Genomic DNA, 12,952 nt, shown 5'->3' with positions numbered 1-12,952 from the left:
CAAGAAAACACACACACACACACACAGATGGCAGGTTCAGTCAAGGCTGGTGAGTCCTGTTTCTCATTAAAATGGGGGGAGAGGGGAAGGTTTCGAGCTTTGATGTAGCCACCCACAGCCCTTCAGTGTCATTGAATGAAACTTTGAAGCTTTTTGTGTTTACGCAGTTAATGCTGATAATAAAGCAAACATCTTGTCTTTGTTAAATACCTGCTGTCCACTCACGTATGCCTACACACACGCACGCACACTGCAAACGGGGACATAAAACGAATACATCTTGCAGCAACAAAGAGAGGTAAACATGAAAACACACGGCCGCACGCTCAGACAATGATGCAGTATGGATAATTGTGTAAAGTTACGCGCCGGCGCAAAGCCAGCCAAACATATAAACACATGCGGAAAAAAAAATGCTTTACATTCCAAGAGCTGTAACGATTGGATGAATAACAAGCTATTAACGCATCAGCAGACAAAATATGCTCGACGTGCCAAGGCAAAGACGCGCAACTCAGGTGGGCATAGATTTCTTGATGAACTCCATCACGAAATGTAACAAAAAAAAAGAAGAAAACATGATAAGAAAACATTTCTGCTTTCATGAGGTAACATAATTGCTTTCCAAACCCAAACCGCTGGAGTGTAACATGTGGTAGAAATTATCAAGGAGACAGACAGAGGTGTTTGTCCATTAAGCGCATAAAAATCTAAGGCAGGCAACTTTTATAGGATAATTTAAATCCTCGGCTCTAATAGTGCGCATTCCTTATGAAAATTGGAAGATCAATCATCTCCGTGACAGATCTGTTGTAGAAGAAGTTCTCGCTATCTTTTAGGTGGTGGTGGTGGGGGGTGCTAAACACTTTTCGCCACCGCCCCACCTGTGCTAGTCCCCCCCCCCCCCCCATTTTAGCTGTCTATTTGTCTCTTTGCTGAAAATGTTAACGAACAGGGCAATAATCAAGCCATATGCTTGCATGTGGCAAATCTCATTACAGTAAATGACCTTTACCAACCAATGCCAACATCCTTGTGCTTGATAACACAGAGCTTGCGGGGTGGGCGACACAATGGTGGGTTTTAGTTAACACAGTCATGCGCGGGAGTATGTGTGTGTGTGTGTGCGCGTGTGTGTGCGGTTGGCCAAGACAGCCAGGCCTTCAGGACACATTAGGACACGGGAGGCATTCTCTAATTTGGGTCGGAACCAGGCTCACTTCGCATTTGCCACACGTCACTCCGAGGATCGCCGCAGAATCGGCGCAGGAGCTCCGACGCTGGATCACTCACAATAAGCGGTGGCACGGAAAGTGCTGCGAGCAGAAGAGGAGAGGCGAAGGAGAGGAGAGATATTACTAGCAGCTGTTACTACTGCGGCTGCAATATATTCAAGCCCAATCAATAAAGCTCCTACAGACAGTGACACCCAAGCAGACAGAGGAATCATTTTCATCTGATACTTAGCAAAGGCTCCCCCTTTTAAAAAGATTGCTTTCAGTCAATGACAACCAGTTGTCATTTGACTAAGGCTTCTGAAATGAAATATATTGACGAGTGTTATCAATCACGACCCACTCTGCCATCATATCAATTTAGCCGGGATGGGGGTTGAGGGGTGGAGGGGTGGATGGTGGTGGTGGTAGGGAGGGATCGGTTTGCATGTGGTCATCGGATCATCTGTTTTAATTACAAAATTAGCATCACTACCTCCTGCGCTCTCACTTCCTCCATGACAAGCACCTCTCTCGAGAGAGAAAATCAGTAACGCTCAACCTTTGTCAGCGCGAGGTGAATTTTCCTGGAAATGCAGTTCAGTGTGGACTTCAACTGAGGCAGAGGACAACATGTTAAAATATACATAGATATATATTTGTTTGATTATTTGTCTAGAGATTCTAAATATCATTTATCAAGAAATGCCTTCCTTTGTTTGTTCACCCTGTGAAGGGCGTGCTGATTGTGAAATTCCTTTACGTTGTTTGAACTTGCTCACGCGCTCCGTCTTTATCTTGGTCCCAGAGGAGAGGCTTTGTGATGGTGAAGATGTCTGGGCTCAGGAAGGCTGATAGCTCTATTTGGATGAGGGTTCCCATATCATAATTGAGAGAAGAAGAAGAAGAAAAAGGGGAAAAAAAAGTGCTTTTGCGGAACACGAACAACTTTCTTTTCTGTCACGAAACGCTTTCTGAATCCTTCCCGGGCAATGCTACATTTTTACAGTGCAATCACAGTTAAAAGAAAACGCCATTTCGCTGTTGTCATCACCGCGCTGCCATTACTGTTATTGTGTACACACAGTAATATCATTACTCTATGCTAATGTTTCCTCTTAGACATAATCACGGGGAAATGAGAGCGCATGATATCCAGGCTCTAACGCTGCGCCATCTTAACTGTGCGTGTGAAAACGGCTCCGCATCCGACGCAATCACACACCACGTATATTTCACATCGCTCCGACCTGCGAAAGCTCATCATCACCGAAAGGTTGAATGTCATTTATTACACGTATCACATTTACAGCAAGTGACATTGTCTTTTCAAATTGTGTTGATCTCTTCACTTTCAAAGGTCAGCCCCTTCCCTGGCTAAATTCAACCTGACAGAGAATAGTGAGGAGGGGACAGCCGAACACATGCATCACCCCGGCATCAAAGCGCTCCAAATTAATCTATCCAATTAATGAGGAATGAGGCCTAATGTTGATGAGGGATGACAACTCGACTGGTCAGTTGTTTTTTTATAGCTCTGCTCCTGCTATTGTGAGCTAACCGCAAGAGACAATCAAACAAATATTTCCATGACGCTTTGTCGAGCGCCGCCGCCTCTTCCTCTCCGTAGCGCTGCAACTCCGCTGCCACTCAAAGATGATAGAACTTGATATGGATCATTACGGAAATAATGTTTAATCAATTCCCCCTGTTATTGTAATCTATTTCTGCCGTTGTCTGCGTTTGTGTGTTTTGTAGCTACATCGGTGCGCCTCACAATTTCCCAATCATGCATATTCAAGTGTTACGCTGATGCTTAACAGCCGACGCAACCGGAATTAGAACGAGGACATTAGACTTCATTAAAAAGAGAAATGATTATCAGGTTTATCTTTTGAAATGTCTATTAAAATGTGTGTGTCGTTCTTCACTTATCTGTCACCTGGCTCCCATGAGCCTGGCAGCCTAATAGAGAGATGGTGAGGGCCAAAGCCCAAGAGAGCGACGGAGACCCATCAAGCTCTTCACTCAGACTGGAAGGCTGTCTGTCTGCTCTGCCACTCTCTGTCTCGCTCACTTACCACCACTAGCCCCCGTTTGCCCAGTGCTGGCAGCTCAAAGAAATCCTGTTTTGTCCGGAGAAGGACCCTTGATATAAGAAGATGGGGAGAAAACCCAAATAAAATGTTGAGTTGCATAAATTAGTCAAGACAATAACCTGCCGCTGTAAAAAGAGGTGTTATGATATGTTCGGGAAATGAATTCCATTCAGCCTATGGCTACAATCTAGTCTCTCCAAAGAGCTTTGGCTGACAAAGGCTCCCACAAGAGAGCTAGAGAGGAAGATGGATGAAGTTGCCCCTAGACACTCATATCAGGTCAGTATGTGCTTTATCCCCTAATGGTTAAGGTTAGGATTGAGTAGGGGGTGATACTAGATCTGAGCCTGAGGGCCACTGTTCTAGAGGAGAGGTGCAGGAAGTTGCCACCATCCTCCATCATGGCCCACATTCAGCTGCGCTGGGCCACCAGCACTACTGCAGCTAGCAGGTTGGAGCGCGTAGTTAGCTAGTTGGATGTGTCCTTCCACCCAGAGAGCTTTATTATTAGAAAGGACATAAACAGACTAATTAAATCGCAGCAGTGGAGCTGGGCTGACAGCTGGCACAGAGAATGTGACCAAACAGATCCCTATCAAAGTGCAAGAGCAGTGTCTCTCTATATGGGTCCTGCTTTTGTGTGCGTGGCTTTGTCTGTGTGTGGTGACACGCATGCCTGTATGTCCAGTAAATATACGCCCGGGTGCACGTCACCTCTACCCATTTTAGCCCCGTGTTCGGCTCACATTCGACGACTATCATTTCTCCACTCACACGCGCTGTCATCTTAATGTCTTATTTAGCGGCTTATCGCAAAGCGCACTGACTCTCTTATATGTTCCAAAATTGCACAAATGCTATCCAACAGAGCAGTGAACACTCCAGTAATTAGTGCATGGTCTCAAGCCTGACTCCACTCAGCTCTGCAACATGGCCAAGCACGGACCCCATATAGAGAGGAGTCTAGTTATGCATTGATCTCAGAAAATTAAGGCTAACTGCCCCAGATTGTGGCGTCTTGATGTACCTTCTGGATGAGCAATGTACTATACTTTGTGTTGTTTGTGGCGTAAACACGGTGATTTTTTTTTCTCACTCGCCGCGCTTTAAAATAAATACATGCTAAATAATTAATGACCCCGCCCACCCTAAAAGCGCTGTTATCCGTGCATGCAAAAGGTAAAACCACTGATGATGAGAAAATATGGCCTTAACAAGTCAATAATGGCGAGTGCAACAAGAACAGCCTAATCAATGCGGCTGCAACGTTTGCAAACAAGGACTTGAATTATAACGCCAATAATTGATCCCTTCCATTTTTTTCTCCCCACCCCCTTTCCCCTTCATGTGATGTCATTGTTTATTGACTGCTTCTCACCCGTAAGGGATGATGGGAAGTTTCGGAGTTTGTTTTTTGCTGCGACTTTTGCCCCTCCCACCCCCCCCAACCACATCCAAATACACCACCCACCAACCCACCCTTCCTCCATTTGAAATTTGCAAGCTGTAGCACCAGCTTAACCAAAAAGGATTAAGTCCCATACCCAACTGAGAACACAGATAATGCTCAGTAATTGGTAAAAAATGAAGATGAATGGGACAGCTAGATAAGGACCAATTAGCTGCTGGGAGTGTACAGCTGTGGTCTCCTCACAGAGCGCTCTCAGGGGCCAAGGCCCCCTCTTCCTCTCTCTCTCTCTCACACACACACATACACACGCAGGCACACGCGCGCGCACGCATGCAAACATGCAAGCGTGAGGGTAGGGCTTGCAGAAATTAGCCTGATGACCCTGGAAAGAGAGAATGATGCTTCCTCATCATCTCACCCAGAACCTCTTTCCCTCAACTCCTCACTCAGTCAGGCAAGACTCCAGGTACCTGTCACCACCCGTCCAAACTTCAGACTAGCATGAGGCTTTCCACTCCCCCACCCGCCCTGTTGGGCGCAGGCAGCCTGGACCGAAGCCACAGATGTTGAGACAAAGGGTTTTCAGGTTTTCATGCATCGCTCCTTTTAAAGCTTCGCTGCGATGTTACAGTGTGGACTCGGAAGAGATTTTTTTTTATTGTAGATTATGTTAGCAGTGACAGTTGTGTCTTCTCCTTCTACCGCCGCGCTGTTGTTTAGCCGGCATGTCGTGGCATCATCTGGCTGATGACAGTGGAATTCCCATATCTAATTACAAACAGGATTTCAGCTCCATTAGAGTTGTGTGGTGAGGAGTCAGATGAGTGGCAGGGCAGCACCCAGTGGCCAAAGAGAGACAGAGGGTGAAAGACAGAAAAGTAAGTGAGACAGAGAAAAGAGGACAAAGGGTGAAACCCCCGCCTTATCGTCTCAACCTGTTTTTTTGTTGGTTCTTTTTGAAGCTCCGAGAAACACTTTTTTTTCCCTTTCTGTAACTGGAAAAAAAAAACCCAATTCCTTCTCTTGGAATTGGCAGGTGTTTGTTAGTGGGCAGCTGACAATATTTTTTCTCCCAGTAATGAAGGTTGTGGCTGGGGTCAATGCACTGGGAGGGAATGGCGGGCTGTTTATCCCCCTCAAGGCCAAGCGCCACACGTGTTTTGCTTGGTCTGTGATCTGTAATTGTGGCATTTCCTGAGAGGCGCAGGAACAATCCACATTGTGCTTTGAGAGCTCTCCCTCTGCCCAACTAAAGAGTGCGAGGGAAAATCAAAGAAAGACCCCACACACGCACACACACACACACACCATCCTGCCTCTCTTTACATTTTGATGTCATTCCATCTCCGTATCTTTTTTACCCTTCTCTCCTGCCTCCTCTTCTTCATATATATCTATTTCCTTCTCTCCATCTCTCACTCAGGATGTTTGGTTATTTTGGCAGAGAGTTGAACTGGCTGTTTTTTTCCTTATAATTAATAACATTGATGCAAACAGGAAGGTCTAATTGTGATGAATATTTAATGTGAGGGAGAAACATTAGCCTGTTCAATTTACATCAACACAAAGACAGCGGCAGGCAATCCAACTCTACAAACAGTACAGAGTGTCCTTCACTGGCTGGCTCTGCTGTGCTTTGCTTTAAGCGCTTCACAATACAAGAACTGCTTCAGACAAACACTGAGATGAGGCACCTGTATTCTGTATTTTAGCCCGAGGAGGCTTTTTTTCTTTTTCTTTTCCCCTCCACGGGTTGATGTAGTGGCTCTTTTCTGATTAAATGGATCTATGTCCTTAGTGGTATTATCAGAAGGATGCTCATTATCATATCAATTCCTATCGTGGCTGGTAGCATAATTTGTGTAAGTAAACACATCCGTTTGTGTGGGTCTTAGTTTAAGCCGGTTGATTATAAAACGCCAGTCCATTTCCTCAGAGCAGCTGTGGTCTGAGTCTGTTTAAAAACAGCATGAAGTCATTCCCCAGTCAGCACTCTGAACAACAGTCAGTCCAGTCCCAACAAAAGCCACAGCCAAATGCATTTCCCCTTCTGCTATATCAGTCAACTGATTTATACGTCTCGATTGCTATTGGATAATAGGCTCAAGAGCTGAATATATTAGGGATTCGCACTTCAAAAAAAAAAAAGCAAAAAAAAAAAAAAAAAAAAAGCTCATAAATCAAACCAGAGCGAGCCACTTTATGGAATCTGAAGTAAAATCTGTAATCAGGCTTCCTTGTTAAGTCTCACAACTGTGGAATCCCAAAATGCCTTCATTAAAAATAAAACATGTGAAGCAAAGTCTGGGGCTAGATGAAGAAGACAACATGCTGCTAGCTTGTGTTTCATGGCTCTGCAGTGCAGAGCGGGCCATATATCTCCAGCGTATTATCAGGATGACTCCTGCTGGCCACCCTGTCACAGGAGAGTGCTTGATATAAACAAGAGATTGCTGCGACACCCAGTAATCAATATTAGGATGGTTTCAGTACCAAACATCATTTGTCTCTGCGACCATTCCTTTGACCAAACGAAGCATTAATTCAAATCATAAATCTGAGCTGATTTAAATCCGAGGAGAGTGAGGGAGAGAGAGGGGCCCCTGTCTGACTGCCTGCCCCTAATGATTTATTTTCTACATTTCTGCGAGCGAGAGATTTGTCCATACTCACTGACAGGTCACCTTCAAACGCCAGTGGCAGACTGTTCATCACCATGCAGACGAGCATCTCATCGCTGCGAGTAAATATTAAAGGAAAAGAATCCAATTGATTGTGGATGGGGCCGAGAGGCGTCACTGCCATATATTTCACTCAGAGAGCTAATGCTGTGGCCCATGCACCCACACCTAGAACTGCTCCCCCTTGCCAGAATTATGATTCTACCGGGAGCCTGTGTGGCTGGCTGTGGGCTCAAGGTTACAATTTAAATTGTAAAAAGATAAAACAGTTTCTTATTAGCTCCATTGCCACAGCCTTGCTGTTAGTACTCACATTTATCTTTATTTCCGTGACCTCGCAGGCTCGTATTCTCTCTCTTTTTTTTTTTTTTCTTCTTTTTTTTTTTACACACTCCATTCTCTCGGAGTGATGACCTCACACTTTATGCATTTCGCATTGTTAAATCTGCTTAGAAACACATCCTGTTTTCATCTCGCACGCCACAAGCTCCATGGTGTCAAGTATTATTGTCGAAATGTGTTCAGGAGTCAAGCCATTTATTACAGTAAGTGAATCAAAACCTCAATTTAGCGAGCAAAGCTACGGGGATTACACTTGGTTTATAATTCGGAACGGGCTCATGAATCCGCGCTAACATACATTATCATTCTCTTTAATACACTAAGTGCTCGTGTGTGATATTGCAAAAAATCCTTCTGCATTTTAGGGCTAATAATTAATTGAAATGGCACATAGTGAAAAACCAGAGCTCTCACAGCAATTCAATTAGACCTTGTTAAAAGCTGATAGCTTTGGGAAACTGTGTTCACAGTTTCACTTAGCTATTAGGAGTTGTTTTTTTTTTCTTTCAACATAAAACACTTTCGGAAAAACATGACTTACATTACTAAAGCGGGTATTCCCAGTGCATACAAAATAACTAAAATCAATAGTTTATTGCTTTATAAACTTTAAGAAGGCAGCAGCACAGTGGAAAGAGCATCTCATGAAAGAACACCGTGCGAGTCTTCAGTTTAAGGCAGGCTGTGTGTCTGTGTGTGCCTCTGTGTGTGTATAACCTTTTTATTACTTTTGACAAAGCTCCATTGACACAAGGAACAGTGTGTCTGCTTTAATGACGAGGTGTAGAAACGACCTTCTTCTTTGACATATTTCAGTCTAAACCTGTTCTGGAATTATTGTTATTTTGGACTTTTTAGCCTCGGCTGGAAAGAAAGGAGGCAGGATACATGTAAAGAGAGAATGAAGGGTTTGACTGCCAGCATTGTTTTTTTGCCTGCTGGGGTACCTTTGGAACAATGCATGGAACCGCATAAGCTTTCACTCCTGCAAATCAAAGCAAATTTGCTCAAAATTACTGACAACCCTGACAAAAATGGAACTTGTTTAATAACCAGTCTGCATTTTTTCCCCCTAATATGTGTTGATTCTCGTTTTATACGGCTGAGGATTGAGATGTGTATAATACCCTGCCTCTCTGGACATTTTCTGTCTATTTTTAAACAGATAATTGTGCAGTCTTGGAACAGATATGAGTTCTGTGAGCGTGTGCTGAAACGGTGGCAAGTGTGCAGGTCTTCGCATGTGTTTGTGTGCGGCTTGCATTTTTTTTCCACTAATGCGAGATGTATTTGTGACAGTGTGTGCGTGTATGAAGGGCATCCTCACCGACACTGGAGCTGAGGTCTCCATTCTCTCCGTCGGCCCCGTGGTGGTTGGCGTTGCCGTGGTAGCTGCTCATTGCCTCCAGCTTGATCTTCTTGACCTTCATGGCCTCTGCGATGGCTGCGTTGGCAGCTGCTGCCGCCGCTGCTGTCAGGCCTGGAGAGAAGAGGCAGAGGAGACAGTGCGCTTACAGACCGCTACATGTCTGCTGTGGCTGAGCCACTGCACCTGCGAAACCTTTCAAAAAGCCTCCTTGGCAAATAAAAAAATGAAGGAAAAAAAAAAAACAGGGGGGAGACTTTTGAAATAATAAAACAATGAATAATTTTATACACTATGGGGAATAAGCTCCTGCGAGATCACGACTTTGTTTTTCATCTTCTGACAGGGGATATCTTCACAGCGGGTTATCATGCTGATGAGATGGATCCCCGTGTGTGTGGCAGCATATGATTTTTATGAATGTTTCAGAGACTCTGGCATTCCTCGCCGCTGTGTATTGATGTATTTGTACCTTGATGGAAAAAGATGCAGTCAAGATAACAGCGCATGATGCAAGCACTTTGTGTGTACAACTTATAATAGTGAATGAGGAATAGTGATGCAGTGTGACACAGCGGCAGAGGAGGGGGGGCAGGCATTAAACATTAAGTAAAGCAGGTTAAACGTGAACAGATATAGGTGCTGAGCTGTGTCTTCTGAACCTTATTGTGGAGGGTACTTCAGTGATACCGTCTAATGCATTCATCAGAGCTAATCGACCTGAATAATACCTCACAGTGCTGCTCGCGTTTCTTACAGCAATACATTGTCGTGCCTCATAATAAGAGGGCTCTTCTCACTGTCAAGGCGAGTCATCGGGCACAATGGAATCCTATAGACAGACCAGCAAGTTTAATAGTTAGAGGGCCATGAGTGAAAATTAACTAAGGAATAAAGAAGGAAGCAATATGTGAACTTTTGTATCATCTCTTATTTCAAAATGTTCTGTGGTCTGCAGAAGTATGAAACTGATGAGGCAACAGGTCCAAAGTGGCAGTGAGCTTGGCTCAAATATACTCAAATATTCATACTGGTTTTTTGTACGGAGATGATATGGGTTATTTCATACTCTTCTCAAGAGAGAACCAGCCAACCAGTTGTGGTAGATGGCTGCCACTCTGTGAGCCTGGTTCTGCATGAGGTTCCTTCCTGTTTTTTCCTTGCCACTGTCACCAAGTGCTTGCTCATAGAGGGTCATCTGATTGTTGGGGTTTCTCTGTATTATTGTAGTCTTTACCTTGCAATATAAAGCTCTTTAAGAGGTGACTGTTGTTGTGATTTGGCGCTAAATAAATAAACCTGGACTGAATTGAATTGAACTGAATTTGAATGAATTTGAGAATTTTACATTGATTTACTTGAGGCCAAAGTTAGCTGCTTCGTTAAACTACATGAATACTGACATCACTGAATCCCCTCTGCGATCTCAAAATACATCCCGAAATAGCAAGTTTAGACGTGGTCATCTACTTTAATGAAAATGAACTTGATGTGATTGACATAGTAGGTCTAATATTACAGCCATACGTATGCTGAGCACACTGCAGAGATCATAAAGCACTGGTCTGTCATTGTGGTAGTTCCGGGGTTCTGGTGTATTGAACGTGACTGAAATCTTTATTCATGAGGCTGGTCTCAAACAGCAGGGACAGATAGTGCTAAAGCTCCTCTAGGCTTGGCGTGTCTCAGGAGAGTCCCACGACTCTTCTCGCCAGCCCCAGCAACAAAATCAAAGATGCATGGCGAGAAAAAGATATGTACCTATTACTGGAATCACTCATATCCACAATACGGTATATCACCTGCCCTTTCACTGGGTGCTGCTTGTACTTGATATGCAGGTTTGCCTTACGTTTGACGCAGAACAAAGCGGCGTCTCCGTTTATCATCGCTAAGCTGTCACGTCTCCGTGATGGGACTCAAAGCAGCTATTAGCCATGCATTTGAGAGGAGACACAAGTACAAGGAGCGGTAGAAATCAAACACGTGGCTCTAATAGATACATGCCAGCACATGCAAGCGCAAACAGACACACACACACTGACAAACATGCGCACAAGAGCATACCGGCCTGGACACCCTTTCCTCTCATCCCCAGCTGATAGGCAGATGGCGAGAGTCACTCTGAGCCTCTGACATGGAGGTGCATATAATTTAAAGCCTTGTTTGCATCTTAAAATACATCAGTACCATATTGACGTACAGTATACATCATGTCAGCGAGGGCCCTCTCGTTTGCAGTGGGCCCTGGCTGCTGTTCCATATGCATAGGCTGGGCAGGAGGAGGGAAAAAAAAAGCCATTGCCTCATAAGAAGGTGATACTTCTCCACATAATGAATGTGGCCTCTGCCCAGTCTGAAGGTCAGCCTTCATTTGTGTATAATGGGCAAGAGTCAACTGTTTTCCAAATGAGACGTATGCAGAACAGACTGCCGAGTAAATATTGAAATCACCTCTGGGCTGTTTGTGTGATAAATTCCCCCCACAAATCAGGTGCTGCTAAAAGGAGTGCAGCAATGGAGCTTTTTGATGCTCTCTAACTTGTAGGAATACGGTGGTTTATTGCACTGCAGCCTATCTGTCCTCAACACATATATATAATATAATTTTTTTCTTTAGTCGACTAAACTGTAGAGCCACTAAAGCAAAAAGGAAACGGAAAGAAGGAGGTGATGAGTTTTGATCAAACGTTTAGCGAGAAAATAAAGGCTAGGAAATTGATTCGTACCATTGTGAAACGGATGAAATGATCACTTTTCCATTTTTCATTTATCATTCGCCCGCAACATCCACCCCTGTCTTTGACTAAGTGACACACTCCATAAATCGAAATCTTTGTTCTGATAATTGCTTCATTTCGCCGGATCAATTGTCATATCCACACAACGCACACCTCAATACAGCGCGTGTAATAAGGAAGCCAGGGAGATGTTGGCGCCCAACAACAAGTCTATTAAGCCACTAGAAGTCTAAACGTCAACAGGACCAATCCCACTCGGTGCTAATCTGCATTCATTACTATGCAAACAAAACAATCCAGCCTCATATAGTCCTTCAAAGTCACCTTTAGATTCAGACACTTTTCTCGTATAGACGCGCCGGCGAGTCCGAATCCTCCAGAGCACAAAACTAACAGCGCATCACGGTCGCATGTTGAGAGTCACACCAGCGAGGAAACAGAAAGGGGGGAACATTTCAACAAATAGAGAATAGCATGGTACTGTCACATGGGGAGCACAAAACAGCAAATAACAGAGACAAGGTCTGATGGTAGCCCTTGGAGCAGCTGTCATATTAAATAATAATGAAGGATCTATTAATATGCAAAGGAAGCAGCAGCCGACTGGCTTAACGCTGTCATGCCTCTGCATATTGTCAGGATCTTCATCATTAATTAACATGCTAGCTGCCCCATACCTGCGCCAATGTCAGAACATTCTTACAACAAACACCCCAATGCCTGTGCCCTCCGCAACTAACTCTTATAATTAAATTAAAATCAGATTAACTTCACATCAGTACACAAAAGACCGACTTTTACGACTTTCTCTAGCAGTGATTGCACCCCCCCCCCCCCCCCCCTCCAAAAAAAAAACAAAAACAAAAAGCAAGAGCTTATCTGCTGTGTTTCTGTTCTCCTCTCTGTTAGGGACTGCACCATGGGCAACAATGAAAACACCGGTTATTTATCGGGCAAGCAGGATAAATAGAGAAGAGACACTCCATGTCAATGAGCATGGCCGCCTAATTTTATGCATGGACTGGTGGCAGCACAGCAATGACAAACTGGGGATGGGAACAACGCGACTCTTAGGTACACTAAACCACTTGAACTGTG

General features: G+C 44.3%; 1 protein-coding gene across 1 annotated transcript in view; it reads right to left on the bottom strand.

Annotated features, from left to right (window-relative positions):
• dachd (dachshund d) overlaps positions 1-12,952 on the bottom strand; it is a 90,920-nt gene that overhangs the window by 28,428 nt on the left and 49,540 nt on the right. Inside the window, exon 3 of the mRNA XM_063499789.1 lies at positions 9,075-9,227. Within this exon, the coding sequence (XP_063355859.1) occupies positions 9,075-9,227 (153 nt within the window). The remainder of the gene's footprint in view (positions 1-9,074; positions 9,228-12,952) is intronic.

The sequence above is a fragment of the Pelmatolapia mariae genome, linkage group LG16_19 (assembly GCF_036321145.2).
Source record: "Pelmatolapia mariae isolate MD_Pm_ZW linkage group LG16_19, Pm_UMD_F_2, whole genome shotgun sequence".
Taxonomy (NCBI): domain Eukaryota; kingdom Metazoa; phylum Chordata; class Actinopteri; order Cichliformes; family Cichlidae; genus Pelmatolapia; species Pelmatolapia mariae.
Note: the sequence above shows the minus strand (reverse complement) of the source record. Positions and strands in the feature narration are given on the sequence as shown.